This window comes from Rhinolophus sinicus, linkage group LG11 (assembly GCF_036562045.2).
Source record: "Rhinolophus sinicus isolate RSC01 linkage group LG11, ASM3656204v1, whole genome shotgun sequence".
In the NCBI taxonomy this organism is placed as follows: Eukaryota; Metazoa; Chordata; class Mammalia; order Chiroptera; family Rhinolophidae; genus Rhinolophus; species Rhinolophus sinicus.
In genome coordinates this window covers 16,917,952-16,940,549 of record NC_133760.1, presented here as the reverse complement: position 1 = coordinate 16,940,549, position 22,598 = coordinate 16,917,952, and the positions used below count along the sequence as shown (strand labels likewise).

Sequence of the window (22,598 nt, the reverse complement as noted above, 5' to 3'; positions counted from 1 at the left end):
GGGTTGTGGGCAGTGTGGTCTGTCCTCATCCTCCAAGTTCAGTGAGGATGGTCATTGTCAAATGGTTGTAGCGCCACCTGCTCTACTGACCCTGTGGGACCACAGCTGGGTTGTTGGGGTCATGGGTGTGGAGGCTGTTTGAAGACAGCAGAGAAGATATGAAATTAGAAGCCAGACTGTCCTGGTTTGGGAGGGGCCTAAGAGATGGGGACTGGGACCCTATCATCAAGTGTGCTGAGTAGGGTGTCTACAAAAGCCTTAATTTTCCTTATAGAAAGGGTCTGGCTCAGTTTTCGTCCTCTGCACCTTTTCTCTTGTTCTTTCTTCCTGCTTGGGATACAGATGTGATGCCTGGAGGTGGTGCAGCCCCTTTGCAGCTAGGAAGCCAAAAGTAAGAGGATGGTGGAACAGAGAGACCAAAAAGAGCCTCGGTCCTAGATGGCATCATTACTGCACCAACCTGAACCACTTGCCTCTGGCCTTTTGTTATGTGGACAAAACCAAATAACCCTGTTTATACTGCTATTAGGTTTTCTGCCATTTGCAGCTGAATACGATCCTATTACATGCAGAATTCAAATCCTTCATGGTTAAGGCTGCCAGATTTAAGGAAATAAAAATAGAGGGTGCCTAATTAAATTTGAATTTCAGATAAATAATGAAGAATTTTCAGTATAAGTGTGTCCTAGTCAATATTTGGGACCTACTTATACAAAATATTGTTTATCTGAAATCTGACTTTAATGGTAACACTATATGTGGATGAAGTAATGGAACCCAGAGAGATTTGTCCAAGGTCTCGTCCTAAACAAGTGGCGGGGTGTAGGCTGTGTCCTCTTTCTTCTGGGCCTCCTTTATTTTCATCCTGCTCTACTGTCTCTAGTACTTTCTTAAATCCGCCATGATGGAAGTGCAAAGAAGACTCAGAAAAGTCATGTGACTCCTCACCCAGGACAGATCACCCAAGGGTGATGCTCAGACAGGAGACTGGCAGAAAGTGAGAGTGGTGGAAGCTTCTGTGACAACTTGACCCTGACTCAACATTTTAATTGCATTTGGCAAAAGGATCAGTCATCCATCGATGGTGGGGGCAGTGCGGAGCTGCTGTTCCCCATGGACAGGGTGTGACTACTGACCCAGGGCTTGCAGGAAATGACCTTGCCCTCGGGAGCACTGCTGTTGTGAAGCATGCTGAGGCCTCATCCGAGCTCAGCACAAAGGTACTGTGACAGATTAGCAATACCTGCACCCAGGGCACTGGACGGGTGACCTGCAGCCTAGACCAGTCAGCAGGGACAATCACCCAAAGGTCTACTTGAAAGGACCGAAAACAGACACCCAAGTGGTTGTTGTCAGGAGTGGCATTTCAGAAGTGACATTCCTTGAGCCCTGGGAGCACTGACCATGCCCAATGTCTCCCTTGGGGCTGGAGGTGCTCAGCACGGCGCCAACACAGACATCCCAGAAGCCTGGTGTTAGTTACAATGGGGAAAACGCACCCTGCACCCGGAGGGCCACAGCTTGCAACTCCCGGACTGATTTCTGTGCACAGACACACCTTGCTTCTGCCTGCTCAGAAGGCGAACGTGGGTATACACCCTGCATCACAGGTGAACAGAGGTGCCTCTGGGAGGATGGACAACAAGCACGTGCAGACATACTCTGGAGGAGATAACCGTGCAGAGGAGGAGATAAAGAAGGGACCTCTGCACCCTGTCTGCTCAGCCACCCCCAGGGCAGTTAAGCGCCTGGCTGAGGGCAGGAGGGCAGGATGCTGGGGGCTGGCTCCTCCCACAGCAAATCTGGAGGGGAAGCCAGAGGAAGCAGCACAGGCCCAGGGCAGGAGGGAGATAACACCGCCCAAACCCTGGAGAGCGGATGTAACACAGGGGCCTCTGGAGCGAGGCCACTGATGAGTTTCCATGTCTGCAGGACACACGTTGGATGGGTCAGTGGGAGCCCTGAGGCCTGGATTCAGTGCTCATTTTGGCATTTTTTTTTTTTAAGAAATTGGAGATTTTTTTTTATTGTGCCCAAATAACATAATATTTACCATTTTAACTATCTGAAAATGAACAATTCAGTGGCAGTAAATATATTCACATTTGTTGTGCAACCACCACCTCTATCTAGTTTCAGGACTTTTCATCACCCCAAAAGTAAACCCCATCCCCATTAGCAGTCACTCCCTGTTACTTCCCCTCCCAGCCCCTGGCAACCGCTAATATATTTTCTGTATCTGTGGATTTGCCTCTTCTGGACTTTATGTGAATCTAATCATACACTATGAGGCCGTTTGTGTCTGGCTTCTTTCACTTACTATGATTTTTCCGGGTTCATCCCCACTTCTACCAATCCAAGTAGTCTCCCACATTCTCTCTCTCAGAGGATGTTGCTTGAGCACTGGTTGTGTGCCAGGCACTGTCATGGCAGTGAAATGATCAGGCAAACCTCAGACCTGGGTGAGAACTGCCTCTTGCTGAATCACAGCTGGTAGCAGCTCCTGGTGTAGGCAGAGTGGGTGAGGAGGCAGCAGGTAGGGTTCCAGGCCGAGCCCAGAGTCTGTGGGGCTCCTCGTCTCTCTGAGCCCCCGTGTCCTCACCATGAAGGGGAGACACTATGGGTGGAGGACAATTGGTTTGCAGTGGTGTCCTCAGAAAGAAGAGGGGTTGTGTCTTCCAGTGAAAAGTGAATAGAGAAGTTTCCACTACCAGCTCTCCCAAGCCCTGCACCAGGCAGATTAGCTGTTGGCCTATAGCCAGAGTCTTCAAAACTGGCATGCACACAGGACTTTCCAGGTACCTGGGTAAGATAGCTTAAGGGAATCTGTGGGGTCCTTAACTTTCAGATTATTCTGGCCATTCTCCTTCCTCCTCATCTTCTTTCTCCAACTCGTACATCGTCACACCTCTCCTGTAGCCCAAATCCAGCCAGGGCGCTTTGCCTCAGGGTATAAAACCCAGCAAACCTCCATGCCTCGTCTACCTTTCTCATGTCCTCTTGGGGCCAAGCCAGGCTGCCAAGGCTCAGTGGCCCTTAGAGGACATGCCTGTATTGACTTCCTATTTCTTGCTGATAGGGTCCCAGACTAAGTTAAGTGTTAAATGGACAAGTGGCAAACGAGTTTTGTTCCACAGAAAATATTGTGCTTTACTGACTGGTTTAGCCGTCTTAGGGCATCATTCTTCCTTCATAGGACCTAGAACTGCCCATGTCCTCCCTTGAATCAACTTGGCCATCCTGCTGGTTCCTTATCCATGAGGGAGACACATCTTTGACACGTGCTTGCTATATGTTCATGTAAGAATTATATATTTAACTTTTTGAAAGGTATACTTTGAACTTTCCTTCCTGCCTCTCTTCCTACTTTCTTTTTTCCCTGTTTCTTTATCCTTTGTCCATCTATTCATCCACTCACCATCCATCTACCATCCACCATCCATCCATCCATCCATCCATTTATATCAGAATTGGAATTCAGAAGTGAGACCATTGGGCCATTTCATAACATGCTTATTTGAGTTAAAAGCTGACAAATGTCAGTCTGGGTGGGATGGTTTCCAGTGAAGACCAGCCCTGCTAGTTTGGTTTTGTGGCAGCATTTTCGTTGATCAAGTGCACTAAAGCTGCAGCATCAAGGTTTTCATGAAAATAGGCCCAAGCCCATGTATAGTATAAAGTCTACAACACACTGAACAACACGACCAATATTCAGAGGTTGTGAACTGGCCCATTGGTAGCATTGCTGAGGGTCCTGCATCTGGCCACTGGTTTGAAGGATGTTCAAGGTGTGATACTCCCCAGGGGTCCGGGCTCCTGCCTCTGTCATGTTTCACACCAAGTGGGCTGGGCGCCTACGGGGCAGAGAGTTTGTGAAAGAGGTGTGTGCCCGGTGTGCCTCCCTCACACATGTCTCCATGGAGGGGGTCGGGGAGTGTTAAACCTGACCCACGGCCAGGTTGTGGAATGTAGGTAACCATTACCTTTGCAAGCTTCTTCAGCAGCCATGGACCACAGTTATCCGCCAAAAAAGAAGTGGCCCCAGGGTAGAGTGTGACTGAGCTGGGCAAGGCCATTTGGTAAGAAATATCATCTTAATGGGGACTTGGCTTTGTAAAAACATGTTAGGGGCACGCAAGCAAAAATAAATAAAAAACCACCCAACCACTGGCTTTGACAATAGGCCCTGGCATCCAGCCTGTGCAGGTCCCCTACCCCACCAAGTGACTGCTGTGCTATCTCGATGCCATGGGAACAAACCTGGGTGCCAACATGCCTCCTTCACAGACACAAGAGGATGAAGGAAAGCATTTCCCTAAGAGCTCGGTGACTAGGAAATATGGTTACCACCACTGCCACCGTTTATATTACAATGGCCCCTGCCTTGGCACCCTCAGCAGGGTCCCTGCTAGGCTCTCACTGCCCCCCGGTACCCCAGCCTGCTGCTCTGATGCCAGAGGCAGCTGCAGGCTCATCTTGCCCACTCCAAGCGCAGCTGCAGGAGCTAGGGCTGGCCCACAGGAGGACATTTCAGGCCCCAGTGTGAGGCACTGCTCTGTTACATGTTCCTGGCCTCATCCAGGGACTCAGAAACACATCCGCTCACTAGCTCAGTCTCCTGACATCTCCAGAACAGGCCAAGGCCCTTTCCTTTGTACTATGGACCGATACGGGGAGAGCCAGGGAGGGACTCAGACAGCACATGGCAGATGCAGAACCCCGCTCTGCTACTTCTTCCCTCTAGTGTCGTGGAGGGGCCAAGGCATTCCCCCAGACACTCGGAACCCTGTTTCTTGCTTCCTGGAGTGGAGTGGGGTTTCCCAGCTTGTCAGAGGCCTCATGCTACAAAGGTCGCATCTCTCATGCCCACACAATGCCAGGACTTTCCACCACCTGAGAATTTTTGTGGCCCAGAGCACTGCAGGTTTAACCCGTCTGTCCTCAGCAGAAGCGTGGCAGGAGTCATGGAGGGGGACAGCGGCCTATACACAGAGCAGAGCAGGGCAGGGTCACTGCCACCCTGGCCCCTTTCCCACCTGCTCATTGCAGCTGGACCTCCCCCAACGGCCTCACCGGGGTTGACCACTGAACCTGTGTTCAGAAAGGATGGGGTTAGTTCACCTGAGGCTCCCCATGTGCTCAGCGGTGGGACCGGTAAAAGTGCCCAGGAGTCCAGCGCCCAGCCTAGCACCCTGTCTCCTGCCTCACCTCCCATGCTGGTGCACTAATTTTCCACAAACTGGAAACTCCCCCACGAGCCACAGATGCTCACAATTTCCAGAAACATCCGATGCCATTGCTGGACACTGTGATGGTGCGAAAGGCTTTTCCCCAGGAGCTGGGAGGGACTCTCATTGTAGCTCCATCCTCTGACCCTGCCTGGGCTCCTTCACTGCGACACCATGAAGGAACCACCTTCACCGATGCCAAGTAAAATGACCACAGGGGGAGAAAATTACAAAAGAATACATAGCACATGTAACAAGTAAAACACGGCACATCACAATATATCTGGGAGAGACACAGATAAAAGCCGTCCCTTGGATGAGTGGGAGCAAGGAAACTTCCAGGTGAGGCTCTAAGTGCTGACATGTGTTATTGGCCCCATTTTACTGATGAGGAAATGGGGCCTCGGGGGGTTGGTGTTCGAGCAGCTTAGCCAAGACCCCACTGAGAACACTGAACTGCGTCCTGCCCCAGCAGGCTGGCTTTAAACAGCTCCTGACCCCATCCCACCCCTCCAGGGTGGGGCAGCCTCTGAGATGGGGGGGGGCACCAAATCTATAATAATTCATTTTTACGAAGAAGAGACAAGGAAGGAGGGGGCTCTGAAATGAAGTGCTGCATGCTCGCCCTGTTTCCTCCCTGTGGCAGAGCTTTTCTGGTGTGTATGAATTATTTCATAATTTAAATTAAAGAGTGGCTGCAGTGACAAAGAATGAGATGTACAAGGAGCACGTCAGAGGCCCAGCTGCTGCTGTTGATGGGTGAGACCTAACCCTCCTGTCTCCCAGGCCCCGCGGATTCAGAGCAGCCAGTCCAGTGGGAACTGGACGTGAGCCGGGTGTGAAATGTTTCATATTCTGGCAGACAGAGTGAAGGAGAGAGAAGAAACGAGCAAAATTGGCTTTAATGTTCTGTTAAATGTGATCTATCTGAAACACTGTTATTTTCACATGGATTCCAGTTAAAAATGATTAAGGTACTTTGCATCCTTTGTTTTGCACAAAGATGTTGCAATCCTTTGTCAGGGTGGCTCAGGTTGGACTGGCAGCCCCAGGGGGTGGCAGAGCTGTGAGGTGCCCAACTTGTCCAGGGAGCAGAGGGCCCTTCAGTCCATTTCACAAGTGGTGAATGGAGGCTCAGAAATGCATGGTGTGGTGAGAGGCGAGAGGCCTAGTTGGGGTGGATGAGTGTGCTTGCCTGAAAGAGGGGCTGTCCGCCCCGCCTGGGGATAGCACGGAGGGGTGGGGCTGCAGGCCCGAGGTCCAGCTGTCTCTGGGTTACCTGGGAGGGAGGGAAGCACCTGGCAGTTTCAGTTTCCGACAGGAAGCTGCCTGCTCCTATCTCCATGCACCAGCTGCATTCTCTGCCCTGAAGCTCTGGGTGGAGCCCCTGCCTGGAGAGCCCCCCAGGTGGGGGCTGTCCCTCCAGCTGCAGACGAGGAAGCCCTGGCTGAGAGGCCACGGCCAAGCTCAGCCCCTTAGCCAGCCTCTGGGCCTCAGAGGACTTGGGGGTGCAATGCTTCTGGGGGCCGAGAACAGGGGAGTGACATGAGTTCTGACTTGCGTTTTTTGTCACCTGCTTTGTCACCTGCTTTTAGGATGTGTGGTCCCAACCTTGGTCTAGAAATGCTGCAGTGGTGGAGGGTGGTAGAGGGCCCTAATGTTTGTTGTTCTGTCTGTCTGTCTAGGGCAACACCCTGCGCTGAGGCTCCCTGGGAAACAAGCAGGAAGAAGGTAGGAGCCACCAGGGGAGGAAGCCTCTTTCCTCTCATGGCGGAGGCAGGAGTAAGTGCCTGGCCATCAATGGGGGTGATGGCAGTGTCCTATGGGAAGTGGGCCCTGGGACCCTCGGGCAAACTATAACCTCTCTGAGCTCTGGTCTGATCTCCAGTGTTTGGGTTTTGGGGTCCCATGCCCTGGCTGGCAGGCACCCTGCACAGAGTGGGAGGTGGAAACCTTAGGTCCTTTCTCTTAATAAGAGAACCCAGCTGTGAGAAAACCCCAGGCAGCCAGCTCCAGATCTCTGCAGAGGGAGCCCAGTTTCTGAGGAAATCAGGGCCTTCGATGGAGACGGCTGAGCTGGCCCTGGCTGGCCTGGTATCCGAGGTCCCAGCAGCCTGGAGTGAGGGGCACAGCCAGGTGGGCCAGTGTGTCACGTCCCTCCTGCCCCTTCCTGCTTATTTGTCCTTCCTCCCACTCTGCTCCCCCCTCATAGGGTCTGTGCAGTCGGGGCTTTCCATAGCACTCAAAATGCACCCCGATTTGGGAGAAAGGAGGAAGCTCTGGGAGTCTGCAGGGCGGAGTAAATCCCCTACTTCCTCCTCCATGGGCTCCCTCTCAGCACCCCCAAGTGTCCTTTGCTGGGGAGAGACTGCAGAGCGTCACAGCCAGGATCTTGGGAGGGATTAAACACGAGGATGGGGGAAGGAAGGGAGGTTCTAGACGTGGGCTGGGCACGGGGACAGGTAGATGTTGGTTGGGGGGACCATCCTCTGGACTCTCTGGATGCTCGCTGTCCTCCCCACATCCCAGACAGGCCTGCTGGATTGTGGGGTGAATGGCAGAGCTCTTCCCCAGCCCAGCCCTTCTATTTCAGCCACTGATCTGGTCCAACCCGCTGCCCTTGCAGATGAGTAAACTGAGAATCAGGGAAGCCACGGCACACAGACCAGAGCCCAGACCCTTGCCAGAGGTCATATCCTCAGAGCAGCCTCGCATGACTCCTCCCCAGTCCTCTCAGGCATTCTCACACTGCACCGTCCAGCCTCCCGATGTGTTTGTGAAGCTGTGCAGACCCAGGGAAGGGATGCAGCCACAGGCCCCCTTGGGGCTGTGAGCCACACACTAGCAGGTGGCCCTCTGAGGGAGGGACCCCTTTCTGCACCTGCCCCCAACCCCTGAGAGTGAAAGCCGCATCTAGAGGCCTACCCCCTCCTAGAACCCTCAGTTGTGTGGAGGAGGCAGTCAAAACACCCACGTACACTTCAATGGTGGATGGTGTGAGACCTGGGCAGGGATGGGCCCACTTTTCAATAGGTTCCAAAGCAACAGCCAGGGATGTGGGAGGGAGTGTCTCACGCTCAGGACCCTGGGACAAGCAGGCAGCTCTGTTGCATCAGCTGGGATGCGCTTAATCCAGGTGTCAGCTGTGGGCCTCAGGCTGCACCTGCCTTGAGCTCCCTAGTGTGGAGCATGCAGACCCCACCGCAGGCTCTTGGAGGGTCCAGCTGAAGGTGTGGGCTGCTGAGGGTGACTTTCCCAGGAGGAGTTGTGGGTGCAAAAGGGATTTCCTTCCTGAGGTCCCACCTTGGCTACATCTCTTCCTGGGGAGGGTGCTCGACAGACAGGGAGGACCCCAGCCCTCAGACAATGCTGTATGATCTCAGGCAGGTTCCTTGACCTCTCTGATTTGTGTCCTCATCTGTACAACCAGATCAATCATGCCTTGGAGTATGGCTGTGAGGAAGCCATACCTGGGGCTAGGAAGGAGTCTGGAATGGGATTGCCGCTCCCACTCTATATCAGTCTCCTCCCCTCCAGTAGCCCAAATTTTGGGGGAGTAACTGTGGAGGTCCTCTCCTGTGTCCCCACTATCCAGGGGTTTGCTGAGTCCGAGGCAAGTCGCGATCCACTCGGAAGACCTACTCTGTCTGAGAGACAGGCCCCTGGGTGTACACTCAACCCATCATCCAAGGATTGCTGAGCCCTTGACAATGCTACCTGTGTCCCCCTGCCTGGAGCAGAGACAGCCACGCCTGAGGAGGGTCCTGCCACAGGTCTCTCATGTGCCAACACAGGTGGGTGCGCCTGAAAGCTGGCTGCACCCCATACCCCCTGACCCACCAGCTCTGGGAAGGGGTGTGTGCAAGCACGAGCCTCTGACCCAGGCACCCCGGGCACTCTGGCCGAGTGGGGCTGGGACAAGGGGCGGGAAAAGAGCCCACCGTGGCTGTGCAAGTGGAACATGCACGTAGTATTTTGATGATGAAAATTTCATTAGCATCCACTGCAGTTCAACTTCGATGCCATAACAATCAATATGAATGACCCAGAGTCCACGGGCACCTGGCTGGCCTGGAGTGCCCTCAGAGGTGTGTGGGTGGTGCTGGGAAAGGACCCTCGTCTCTCCCTCCCATGGCTGCCCTTGGCCTTCTCCCTTCCCTCAGCCCCATCCCAAGTGGACATCTCTGGGAAAGAGCACAGGATGGAGATTCCAGGCTCAGCTACAAACCAATTGGGCCTCTCCCCAAGCTGCCCTTCCTGGCTGTGCCTCCTCTGGCCAACTGCAGTCACGGAAGTGAAAGTGCATGAGAAAGCCCCATGCAGCCCAGTGCAGGCAGGTTAAGGACGCCTTTCTTCTTAGTCAGGACATGTCAAGAAGTGAAAGTCTTCTTTGCCACCTCCAGCTGTCCCTGTAGGACCACTTCCTCCAGGAAGCTGGCCTAGATTGCACCCTGCCCCCTGGGTGACATCCTGCCCTTTGGCTGTGTTTTCCTAGACTTGGATTCAAGGTCCAATGGTGGGAGGACATGGGTGGTGGGTGTCCTCTTGCTGGCCGGTCCAGAAGGCTGGCAGGATGGGGAGAGCAGTGGGGGAAGAATGGGCAAGTTCTAGCAGAAATTGCGGGTCCCAGGAAAAGAACAATCCACATTTACCGAGAAAAGAAAGGAGCTCCACTTTCCCAGAATCTGGGGTGGAACACAGTCCTCCCTCCACGGGCTTCCCCTACGTCCTGATACAAAGATACACGGATGGGGGCTGTGCACTTGGGGCTGGGAGCTCTGCACTTGAATTTTCTGGGAGACTCAGTCCAAAGCATCCATTTGTCCCAGAGTCAAGCCCCGCCCCCCTCTATGCCCTGGAGGCTGGCCCTGGACCATCCAGGGGCTTCAAGAGATGTGGGGTGTAAGAAGGGAGAGAGGTTGGTGTTTATTTTTCTGTCCACTCTCCTGAGAACTTCCTGGCTCCCTGGATGGCCACAGTCCCTTACTCCACTTCCTCTCCTGGCCTCTCTCTCAGCTCCTTCCTTCTCCCCTTTCCACTCCTCAGACCAGGAGGTATAGGCCCCCAGACTTCTGTGCTGTCCTGCCACTGTTTGACCTTTGTAAATGGTTTCTCTGCTACCTATCCACACTGCATTGCCCCACCCTTGTGCTACTGGCTTCCTGCATGGATTGCCTGCCCTGGCACGGGGTCTGGGGCTAGCTTTCCATCCTAAATGGTCCCCACACCCATGTGCCTCTGCATCTGTCCTGCAGGGTCAGCAGAGCTGGGTTCAATGGCACCTCTGCTCTTGCTTGCTGTGTGCCCTTTGGAACCTCAGTATCTTTTTCTGTGATGGCAGTTCCAGAGGCATGCAGGACTTGGCAGGCCCTGAGCTGCGATCCCAACACTGAAGGCCCCAGCACTGTGTAGTCAGCAAGGAGGGAATAGGAGGTGGGAGATTAGGTCTGTCGCTTTGGTCTGTGTCAGACCTCCGTGCCCTGCAGGTTATGAGAAGAGTAGGGACAGGAGCAACTGTATAGACAAAATCAAATAAGTGCTGACAGTACTTTGCACAAACACAGATGGACAGTCATGTCACAAGTCAGACGGTCACTGTGGCTTTGCCCTCATCCCCCATCGCAGACAGGAGCTGTGACTCCAATGTTCTCTCATGCATACTCTGACCCCAGACACTCTGGGCCCTCCATGTGTGAATCTACCAGCATCTACCACAGAGGACCATCTCCCCATAGGGGTCAGGGCTGAATAAAAAGTGGGGTGGAGGGGGATTGGAGTGGGACCTCTCAGGCTTTAGATTGCACCACTCGTCTGGAGGTACCTGGCCTCCCTTGCAGATGCTGGCCATGTGCCCAAGTCCTAGCCGTAGGCTGGGACAGAAATGGGCTGTGCAGGCTCTGGACATCTTCCCCCAATCCTGTACCTGGAACACAGATGGGACGGTTGGAGTGCTGGTCAACTGGATTGGAGTGGTCCTAAATCTAATGACAAGTGTCCTTATAAGAGGAGAGGACACAGAGACACACACACAGAGGCCGGGTGGTGATGACGGAGGCAGAGACTAGAGTGATGCGGCCACAAGCCAAGGACACCTGCAGCCCCCAGAGCTGGAAGAGGCAGGAAGGATCCTCTTCTAGAGCCTCTGGAGGGAACATGGCCCTGCCCACACCTGGATTACAGACTCTGCCTCCAGAACTTGGGGGGGGGGGGGAATAGATTTCTGTTGTTCTAAGTCACCTGGTTTGGGATAATTTGTTACAGCAGCCCCAGGAAATGAATACAGCTGGAAGGGCATTCCAATCAGAGAACATTCCATAGAAAAGCCTGTGGTCAGGTAGCAGCTGAAGGAGGAGGCAGAGCATGAGGGAGGGAGTGTGAGGTGGGGAGGAGCAGCCCGTGCCACTTGGTCTCTGAACCCTGACCCCAAGCCAGGTGACCCAAGGCTGGGCTCTGGCTGGCTTCTGGCTTCTTCACAGGATGGTGCCTTCCATGGGATTTTGCCCAACACCTCCTAACATCCCACCCTGCCTTTGTTTGTACTCCTCTTATGACGGGATGCTCACTATCTAGAGCTTAAACTGCAATCTGCTACGTGGATCCCACACGAGCCTCTCAGGTGACACTGAACAGGCCTGTCTCAGGTGGTCACAGTACATTGCCGCCCCCGCCCCCCACCCAGCATCCTCTGCTTTAGGCTAAATTGTGAGCAGATTTCAATGACTCCATCCCCTGCACCTCTGTTAGGTATCCTGGTTCCCACCTCTCCTTCCTGTGGGGGCACAGCACCCTGACCTTCAATCTTCTCATCTGGAAAGTGGGCTCATGGGGACAGGCCCCTAATCCCAGCACAACTCCTAGTACATACAGTAGGCACCTAATAAATCTGCATGTAGCAAATCCTTCTCTAGATGAGGCTGTTCCTTCCACCCTCCACAGTTGGGTTTTCACCTGTCCTCAGAGGATCCACCACCCTTTGGGGTCCTGATGGGTCCCGGACCCTCTGCCATGGCAGGCCTGGTGAGGGTCCCAGTCCCTGAGGGGATAGGCCAGGGAGGGGGCCCGGCTGCCCAGGGTTGCCCTGTGCTTGCCCATGGGATCCGATGGTCAGAGGGACAAAGGCCACATCTGCACCCCCATTCTCGGCCCTGAAGCCCCCTCTTCCTCAGCCTTGTACCAAATAGGAGGGCAGGAGAGCAGTATTCACATACGTTTGTTCTCAAACAGAAAGAATCTTAACACTTCAGCCTTAAAAGACACGACTTATTCTTTTCATAGTTTAGAGACACTTAACGTGGTTTTGGGTCTCAAAGGTCTTCAGACACTCTTGGGAAGCCTGTGGGCTAAGAAGCTGCATGGTGGAACTATGCCGCCCACAGGCCTATCCTGGACCCCCAGGCCTCAGGCCCCTCAGGGGCTCCCTCCAGCCTGGCCCACTGCTGCTTTCCCTGGTGGTGCCTTCTGGCATTGCAGGGTCCAGGATTTGTCCTCCTGGGAGTGAGGGGCACTGGGGGACAGCATGTCTCCTGGAGCGACTGTGGCTGTCTATGGGGCCAGATGATTTAGGGAAGATGGGACATGAGCTCCTAAAAGCAAGTGTCGCAGGCTGGGACCTCCGTGCCCAGGCACTCAATGCAATGCCCCAACCCAAATGCCCACTTCTTTCCCTCCTCCCAGTGAAGCCCCCCAAGTGAGCAATGCCCCTCTTGGGATGGACGCTCAGTGACCACGGGGCAATAAACTGATGGCTGGGATTCTGCATCAGAAGTCCACCCAGACCACATGTCTGCAGCTCACCCAATAACGCGGGTGACGGTGTGAGTACAGCCGGATTCATGGCCACCTCCTGGCCTCGAGCTCCTTCCACGGGTCAGCACCCTCCTCCCCCCTCCATTCCACACCATCCAAACAAAACAGCAGCCAGAAGCTCTCATGCACACCTCACCCGGCTTTCCCCTCCCTTCCTGGCCTGGCTTTTGAGAGCTGCTTTTGCACTTCATTAGGGAGCAGGAAGATAGGGTTTGACACACAAGGAAACTGAGGCATAGGTGAGGAAGGGCTGGCCCAGGGCACAGTGACGGGTGGCAGAACCAGGCTGCTGGTTCCAGGACAGTGGAGCGTGGTGCCCATCTGAAGCTGGATGGGACCAGACCCTCCAGTCAGCTCAAGGGGCAGGCTGACCGGCTCCTAGGGCCAGTGCCCTGCCCCCTCCCCGTAGGCATCCTTGAATCACCCACATTTGGGAGAAGCCAATAACACAGTCATTATTGTACATGAAGTCGGGCCATTCTAGCTTTGGATGTGTCTGAGATGACGGACAGAGCCCCAGGTCCGGGGCTGGCCCGTAGGCCCCTAGATGGCGGCAGGTGGAGACCTGCTCACAGAATGTGGTCTCTGTAGAGGAGGCAGTGCCGCTCTTTGGTTGGGGTGCTAAGTGTGGGTGTCAGGGGCCCGCTTAGACCTTGCAGATGACTGCAGCAGTGAGATTTAGGGCTGTGAACTCCAGAAAGTTCCAAAGGCTACTACTTGGAGCCTGACCACATGTCTGTGGGCTAAGGAATAGGGTCATCTGCTTACAGATTCTCTGGCCCCTGAGCCCTGGGATGAGGTCCTGTTAGACCCCCAGGGATTTAACAACAGGAGTCAGGGTGTCAGGAGGGAGATGGGGGCCAGGTTCTTCATGTCCCCCACTTCCCTCTGGCACTTGCTGCAAAAGGCGGGAACCCTGGCAGGGCTGCTCCCCGTCTGGACCATCACTCGCTCCTGGGGCCCTGGGCTAGGCCGCCTCCCTGCTCACCTCAGTCTCCTCGTCTAACCTCCACGTCTTGGGCCTCCCAGGAGGAGGGCTCTGTGCTCCTTACCCGTCTGCACACCACCTTCCTCACTGACTCTGGGACCCTGACCACTGAGGAGGACAGAGCCCACCCTCCCATATGAGACTCAGCAGCCCCTGCCTCCAGCATCTGCCTCTGGGTAGGGCCCACACACCCAGCCTGGCACCTGCCAGGTCCTCCCTGGGCCACCTGCCCCAGCTGTGTAGGAAGGTGCCCTATGGGGAGGCTTTGTGGATGTTTGACGTGAGTCAACACAGCAGACTCTCGCTGTCAACAGAGCTGGGCAGGCAGCAGCTTGGAGATGTCACTCTCCGGCCACCTGCTCCAGCTGCTCCCCCACCCCCCATCCCCTTACCTTGGCTGCCCTTCCTGGGACCCCGGGGAGCCAAGCAGCTGGGGGACGCCAGGAGCCTGCTCTCCAGCACAGGGGCTACGTGGGACATGGAGCTGGAGGTGGATCCGGGAGCCTGAATCTTGACCTGGGTGCGAGGTAGGCAGCCCTCCAACAGGGGCCAGTGTGGGGCCAGGGTCAAAGTCGGCTGTGAGTGCCTTTCCCGACTGACCTCGTGGGGCCTCAAGGGACAGATGAAGAGTTCTGGCCAGCCTGGGTTTCTCAGAGCCTGAGGACTCTGTCCCCCATAGAGCTCTGGGTCTTCTAGCAGCCACCGCCTGCCTGCTTGGGGAAGGGGCGGGAGGCAGCAGGGGCTCATGTGATTCAGGGCGGGCTTGGGAGGCAGGCGGTGGGGGAGGTCTCCCTACAGGCTGCAGGCAAGGCAGCCAGCTGTGTCCCTGTGATAGTGCGGCTGGGGGGCCAGGGAGCAGCCATGCAGCTGTGCCCACACCGCTTCCTCAACAGGAACCATCTGGGCCCAGCCCTGCCCGGCCTTCCCTTGTGGCGATTCCGGTCTGACTTTCCAACAACTTCCTCCTACCGCCAGCCGGTGACACCCCACCCACCTGAGCCCTGGCCTGCTGGGCGTGTTTCCTTGACCTGGGAGGGGCACAGGTCAGCAGCACATGGGGTCAGTGACCATCCCAGCTGATCTCCCATCTGCATCCCTGCCCACCTGTCTCCCCACCCTCCTGGGCCTGGCCCAGCCTTCAGCCTGGGGTGGTCTTGGGCTCTCCTCCAGCTCCTGCCCTCAGCCGGAGACAGTGGGAAGACAGTGCATAACCTGCGGCCTCACCAAGGAGACAGTCTGCCTCATGCCCTATGCCCCTCCACTGGCCCTGAGGACCAACTGTGGCTGCAGCCTCAGCAGCCTTACCCAGGCCAGAGGGTGCAGCCTGCAGACCCAGGGCCGGCACACAGGCGTCTGTGCTATTTTCACTGAATTGAGTTGAGTTTTGAGCGAATGCCTGCACATGATGACTAATTCAAGCAGCGCAGAAGGGAGCACGGAGAAAACTGAGACTTCCTCTCCCCCGTCTTTCCCCAGAGGCTACCCTGTCACAGCAGTCGGGCATCCTTCTCCAGAAACAAGACTGTGTTTGTTCCTGGAAGAGGCTACCACGTGCATGTCCTCCACACACGGCCCCAGGGCTCAGGTAGAGAGGAGGGTCCTGTGAGAAGGGCCAGCCCCTGGGCATCACCGTTGTCCTCATGGCCCCTCCTTGCTTCCTGTGCTCTGATTCACGGTCTGAGGGTCAACTGTCTTCCCTGGTCGGTGATCACAGTAGTCTCAGCTCCCAGACGGTTTCCAGGAGAGGAGATCCTGCCCTGAGATGCTGAGCGTGGTCTGCCACATGGTTGGCATGCAGCAATGCCACGGTGACTCTGATGGCTGGTATTAGTATTCTCGTCGTTACCATTGTTGTTGTTTTCCAGGCTGCAAGAAGTCAGGGGCAGGAATCAGAGTCAGGAAGTAAGGGGTCTTGGGGAGGCACAGCCCCCTGTGAAGGCAACAGGGCAGAAGCCTGGGTGGGGCAGCCCCCACCCCCAGCTCCAGGCAGATGTTCAGGTGGCTTGCACCTGTGGGGACCCCTCCCCACAGATGGGACACTTCCACTTTCCTGATGAGACCTGGTTTTCAAATTAGTGGGGCTGACAGAGTTTGAGTTGGAGACAGAAGAAAGTTGCCCGTGAGTGTGGAGTGGGGGTGCTTGCCTACTCCCTGCTCCCCCAGGGCTGGACAGTTGGTGTCTGTGGGGAAGCGGACGTTGGCTGTGGCTTTTGGAGCTGGGCGGCCTAGGAGATAAGGAGCTGAGAAGGAAGTAGCTGCAGCTGGAGAGGGTGCAGGGGGGTGAGGTGCTGGGTTGATCCCTCCTGGTCCCAGGACTGCTGGCTCCAGAGGCCACTGTCATTTGCATGGGGTGGGATGGCGTGGAGGGAGCCAGGGACCTTCCCTCCTTCCTTTCCCCCCACATCCCCCACTCTCTCCTTCCTTTCTTCCTACAAATACTATCAGAGTCCACTCTGGGGTTACACAAGTGCCCCAGACAGCCACGTTTCTGCTCTCTGGGAACTTATGGGAGACAGACATTCTATCAATAAGCCCCCAATAGATGTGGCCCATGGAGCAGTCAGGGAAGGTGATTTGGAAGCTATGTTTGAGGGATCAATTAGGAGCTGTGCCTAGCGAGGTGGGGAGAGCATTCCAGGTAGAGGGGCCCTGAGGTTGTCTCATCTTCAGGTTTTTAGGAATCTTCAGGATGGCCAGAGAGCTGGATGGAGGCCAGTGGGGGACAGTGGGAGAAATGACAGTAGGTGGAGGTGGGCAGGGAAGCCTGCCAGGCTGGGTTTCTTAATTCTGCCTCCTCTCCTAGCATATAGGAGTCCCCATGACTGCTGGGAGGATGAATGGGTGGATGGGTGGATGAGGGTGGATGGATGGATGGATGGATGGATGGATGGATGGATGGATGGATGGATGGAAGAATGGGTAGGTTGATAGATAAATGATGGATGAATGGTGGGTAGGTGGCTGGGTGGCTGAATGGGTGGATGGATGGGTTGGGAGATGGATAAATCTGTAGGAACACAATGCTATGCAAATCTAAGGGCAGCCATTATTTACAGAGCAGGGAGCTACTTTACAGGAGTGACAGCCACAGTCATAAAACCCAAAGAGGGATGGATATAAGTCACAAGGCATCCCCAGAGAAGTCTGAATGGGGAGCTGTGGACAGTTCTGTGTGAACCATGCCAGGCCAGCACCCTCCAATCCAGTGCCTGGCCGGCACCAACCTCTGCTTCTGGGTCCCAAATGAGGTTGGTCAGATGGTGGTGGGAGACAAGATGGGCAGGAAGAAACCTGCCTCTGTGTTCTTGCTCAGGGCAGGACGAGGGAGGTCAGCCCCGGATTGGATGCCTCGCCTGCCGCTCAGCTTAGGGTGCCACTCAGCAAACTCAGAGCCCGGGGAAGGTGCCACATGCGTGATTGGGTGAGTCTGAGGAAGGAAATGAAAATGCTAACAGTGACAGCTACGACAGCAAAGCTCCCTTACTGAGTGCGGAGATGTCCCAGAAGCTTCTTGAGGTCTTGTTGAGTCTGCTCAGCACCAATGAGACTGGAACTGTTAACACCCTGTCACTCACAGGCTCAGAGCAACCTGCCCACGTCACCAGCTGATGCTCTGGCAGCCGGGGTTTGGGACCCAGGCTGGATCCAAGTCAGAACCCTTAGGGTGACCAAGGAACAGGGTAGAGGACCCTGCTGCAATGATGACCTCAACCTTGCTGCACAGAGTCCCTCCGACACCCAACCTTGGTCGCTTTGCTTCTCACCAGCCCCCATCCTCCTTGAGTGTCATCAAGCTTGAGCAAGGCTGCCCATTCAGCAGAATAGGAAACCGAGGCTCAAAGAGGGTTGCTGCAGAGTGTCACCTCTGTGTGACCCAGCACTCCTGGGGGATGGTGGGCCAGGCCCAAGCTCCCCTGCCTGAAGAGTGGCATCCTTTGGGTCCTGGGGTGCTGCCCACCCTGCTTCCTTGAGCAGCCATGCTGCAAAAGGGGAAAGCCCCTCCCCAATACTTTCCCTTTGAGGAGCCCCAGGTGGAGGGGGGTGGGGTGCGACCCCAGGCAGATGGCCCTGTCCTGGCTCCTGGTTTCTCTCTGACTCTCTGGGCTGAAGTTTCCCACGCCCCATGGGGCCGAGCTGCCCTGCCTGCAGAGAAGCCGCATCCGGTCCCCATTTCAGCAATCGACCATAACTACATTCCCTTTGAGTCCTCAAGGCCATGAGCTCACCCAACCTGGGCACAGTGTGTTTGATTCAGAAAGAATAGAAAGAAACCTCCTCTGGGCTTGGATGTCGTGTTTTCCTTTTTACCCTCCCTTCCCCTCGCCCCCATGCTGCCTTGGGGCTGGCAGCAACTTAGGAGGGGAGGAGACTGGCTTTGGCACACCAACCAACCTTCCAGAATATTCACACGATTGTCATCAGCTCCCCTGGAAGGCAAGACCCTCCTGCACCAGGCCTCACCTCCTCCCAGTTGGTGAAGAAAGACTCCCAGTTTGCTTGAGGCAAAAATATGGCATATCAGGATGTATTTGGATGTAAATATTTTCAGCCACAAGAGTAGCTGGGAGATGAGGTCTTGTTCCTGTGTGTCTCGGTGGAAGCCGGGAACGCGGGCCATATGGTTCCTCTTCAAGCTGCCTCCCTTCCTTGTGGAGGCAGCGGCAGGGAGGGAGGCATGCACAGGACAGACTGCATCTCCACCTGTCAGGGGTGAGCGCTGCTGGGGCCCCTGGGGGTGTCTGGAAGACCTGGGCCTACGTCCTGGTCCTGCCTCTTGCCAGCTGCCTTGTCACCTCCCTGAGCCTCACTTTCCCCATCTGCTGAGTGGGGCGTGACCGAGCCTACGGTCCTGGTGGTGAAGATGAGATGGAGCAGTGTAAGGGGCTCGGCCCAGTGCCGGTCACAGTGAGTGCATGCACGTGCCTGGCAGCCCCGAGCAGCATTGTTGTTATTTTTCTCTTCCTCACTCTTGGCTCCCATCCAGGCCAGGGAAAGAACCAGGTGTTCGTCTGTGGCCCCGCGGGTAAACCAGATGGCCTGTTGCAGGATCGTCTTCTCAGGGGAGAAGGAGGGCGCAGATGCCTCCCCTGGCCACCTAGAGAACCTCAGAATTCTTGCCTCCTTCCCCCCTAGACTGAGCATCCTCCCAGCACAGCTGGAGAGTCACTGGGAGGCTGGGGAGATGGAAGCAGAGTCAGGACTCAGATTGGACTAAGGACATGCCTCCACTCAAAAATATTCGCTGGCTCCCCATCTCCCAATGAAATAAAATCAAGTCAGAGCTCAGCATTCCAAGCCTTGAGCAAGCCATCCTCCATGTTCGTCTCCATTCTGTGGCTCCAGGCAGTTTTGATGAAATCCCCTCCCCAAGGATGTCCACCACCATCTTTTCCTCCATAGTCAGTTCAATTGTCGTCTGCTAAAGTAATGGGGTTATGGGTGATTTGAACTGGAAAATCAGAGAAGGTCCAATGCCATGGTTCCAGACTGGGGCACACTAGAGGGGGTTTCCTTGGAGGGCTGCAGGGCCCCTCCAATTTCCAATGGGGAAACAGAAGCCCAGTTGGGGAGTGGGGTTCAGTGACTTGCCAATGGTCACCAGGCAGTGAGTGGCAGAGCCATCCTGATCTTCTCTTTTTGTTCTACATCATTGGACCTTAAGCAGTGGTCCAGATTGAGCCCAGGGGTTCATGGGCACAAATGTTTGCATTTCCATTGGGATGCTTTCAGCTGCAAGTAACAGAGTATCCAGCTAACAGAGGTTTGACAAATACAGACATTTTAAGTCTGGCAACCTGGAGGAAGGGGTGCTAGATTAGGTGCAGGGAGTCAATGATGCTATCAGAGACCCTGGCTCTTTCCATCCTTATGTTCTGTCATCCCCTGTGTGCTGGCTTGTTGCCTCATGGTTCCAAGATGGCTGCTGTCGCTCCAACTGTCATGATTTCTGACCACTGTTTTCCAGGACGGAAGAAAAGGAGCCAGGGAGGAAAGTCTTTCCCAGAAACCTCCAGACAGTTCTTCCCTTCCAGTTTACTGGCTACATAGGTCACATGGCTGTGCCTAGCTGCAAGGGAGGCTGGGAACATCCCATGTGTTCCTTGCCTTTGGGAAGGGATGAGCTCTCTGTGTACATATGGAGAAGAAGACTCAGAGGAGGCAGAGGTGGCAGGACTGGAAGGAGAGGTGGAGCTTCCCTGAGGCTCTGGCAGGGTGGGTTTAGGAGAGAAGGGTGGAGGCCAGGACCCTGCTGACATTTAGCTCCCAGAGCCATGGGAGGCTGTGGGTGTATCAGGGAGGTGATACCAGGCCCCTAGCCTCAGTGACAGTGCCCTGGGCCCTGCTTGGCCCTGAGGCTCAAAGCTGGACCCTTCACAATAGACCAGGTGCATGGCTGACACATCTTAGGATGGTGACAATGGGGTGCAGGAGATTGTCCTGGAGAGGGGCTCAGGGCAGTTTTGCTGGAACCTAGACAAGTGAAGCATGTAACGTGGAGTCTGGGAGCAAATTTACACCTGTAGAGTGAGAGTGCCCGTTTCTTCCGGGCAGAGGGTTAGGAGGTAGCAAATTCTGCCCAACAGACATACGTTGTAAACTCTCCACTCCAGAGGCCCCTTGGGGAGCTGCTGTGGCATTTCCCTCTACCTGGGGTGGCCCCCCGATGTCTGGCCAGACTCTACCCCGCTGCTGGGTGTTGCTGGTGAGGCGACGTGTGCTGGGGGCCTGTGGGAGTCCAGTGTCCGCTCAGTGATGTCTTCCTCCCAGGCCCTCCAGGAAGCCCATGTAGTTTCATGTCAATGTGTGTCCATTGTCTGGTGTGTACTATGAGCCCAGAGGAGGATAGCTTTATTATTTCCACTTACAATCTCAATTCTTACTTTTAAAATGATGTGTTCCTGTTTTCTTTAGCCGTTCGTTCAATCACCAGATATTGATATTTATAATTATGGAGGGCAGGCATGTCTGTTTCTTCATGGCTGTGTCCCCAGCAATGGGACTGTGCCTGATACACAACAGGTGATCAATAAGCACTTGCTGAATGAATGAATGAATGAATGAGCTGCAGCCTCCTCTGTACTAGACCCTGGAAGCCAGATGTGACTAGCATATGTCCATGTCTGGTTCCACGTGGTGGGGCCCTACATGAGTCTTTTCTCTCTGGGTGGACTGGAGAGGCAGGTAGGAGCTCGTTCCCTGATGCCTCCCCATGACTGAGAACTGCATGTGTGGCTGCAATCATGGGGGCCCCAAGAGACGGCTGGCTGACCCCTGGAGAATCCCACCTTCCTTATGAACAAGGGAATATGCACAAAATACATCAGGTCTCATAGGGCCATCAGGGCTGGGGAGAGATGTAACACTGGTTACTGGTGAAGCAAATGGCTTTGCACTCAGCCCGCTGCACCTGCAGGCCTGGCCTGCACGGCTGTGTTTGGGGCAGGCTCCCTGACTGCCTTGGGCCTCCGTTTCCCCACCTTCAGCTTGGAATAACAGGGTGCTGCAAGAGAAAGCAAGTTGTTCTCCGCAGAGCCCTGAGTGCAGAAAGAGCTGTGGGTCAGCTGGGCCTGACACGGCAGCTGACCCGCTGGAGGATCTTGGCTGCAGGACCTCTTCCTGTCCTGGGCTTCACGTTGCACCTCGGCCAGCACCATCTCCCGTTCCCATCCCAAACAATTGCCCTTGGGTTGCTGCCTGCAGGATCCTGGTTGGAGCTCTGAAGTCGGAGGCTGCATCCGGCAGCCTTATCTCGGTTCCTGGGAACTTCCCTTGGGCCTGCGGCAAAGGTGGCCCCAGAGATACTCGGTGTGGGGGTGGGTGCTTTCCTGCCTGTGACATGATTAAGTAACAAAAGCAGTTGCTGGTGGGAAAATCAGCCTCGACACTCTCCATCTGGCCCTGCCCAGCCTCTCTCCTATTTTATCTCCCTTGGCCCAGCCCTGCTGGCTGCCCGTTATCACTGTCAGGGTGGATTGGGGATTGTAGTGTCCAGCGTCTTTGCAAAAAGCTTCTACCAAAATCTTCAGCCAAACCCAGGGTGCAAAATGAGGATCCTGCCTCAGAGGCACCTGGAGCTTCTCCAGCCAGATTCCCGGGTCCTTGCCCCAAGCAAGTCCCTTTTCCCTCCCCTCTGCCCTCCCCCATGATAATCTCCTCCCATCTCACCCCACCGCAGGATGCTGTTTTGCTCACACCTGCGCTCTGTATGGGTTCACATCAGCCCCCAACTCTAACCGAATCCAAAAATATTAAACCAGGGCCCATCTGTCGGCCAACTGATGAACGCAGATGTGCTCTGGATTTCAGAGGCGACTGGCAGCCAGTCAAGGCTGTTAGAAGAGGCACCTGCTACCCCATTCCCCCCACTTCCTCAGCCCCTCCCAGCCTCAGGATCCTGGCAGCCAAAACAAACCCCTCCTCTGGAAGGGGCTGGCTCCTCCCCGCACCTGGGGCAGGACCCACAGAATGCCTCACCCACCAGCTGGGAGGTTGGGACTGCACCCCCCACCCCCCTTTGCCCTAAGCTCTGACTGTGAGCCTGGCCATGGAGTTACTGCAGGGACAGCGCCAAGGGC

The 22,598-nt window shown here is 55.2% G+C and overlaps 1 protein-coding gene and 1 long non-coding RNA gene across 3 annotated transcripts in view; one reads left to right on the top strand and one right to left on the bottom strand.

Moving 5' to 3' along the window:
• Positions 1 to 14,799, bottom strand: part of CBFA2T3 (CBFA2/RUNX1 partner transcriptional co-repressor 3) — a 95,629-nt gene extending 80,830 nt beyond the window's left edge. The window contains exon 1 of one of the 2 annotated variants that reach the window (XM_019742676.2): positions 14,415 to 14,799. In XM_019742676.2, the coding sequence (XP_019598235.2) occupies positions 14,415 to 14,769 (355 nt within the window). In that variant the 5' untranslated portion in view covers positions 14,770 to 14,799. The remainder of the gene's footprint in view (positions 1 to 14,414) is intronic. The other variant, XM_019742677.2, reaches the window with a different exon arrangement.
• LOC141567464 (uncharacterized) lies at positions 14,416 to 22,354 on the top strand. Its single transcript, XR_012490105.1, has 3 exons — positions 14,416 to 14,549; positions 14,916 to 15,081; positions 15,499 to 22,354. It is a non-coding gene; the product is annotated as an uncharacterized LOC141567464 (long non-coding RNA).
• Positions 22,355 to 22,598: the final 244 nt, after the last annotated feature.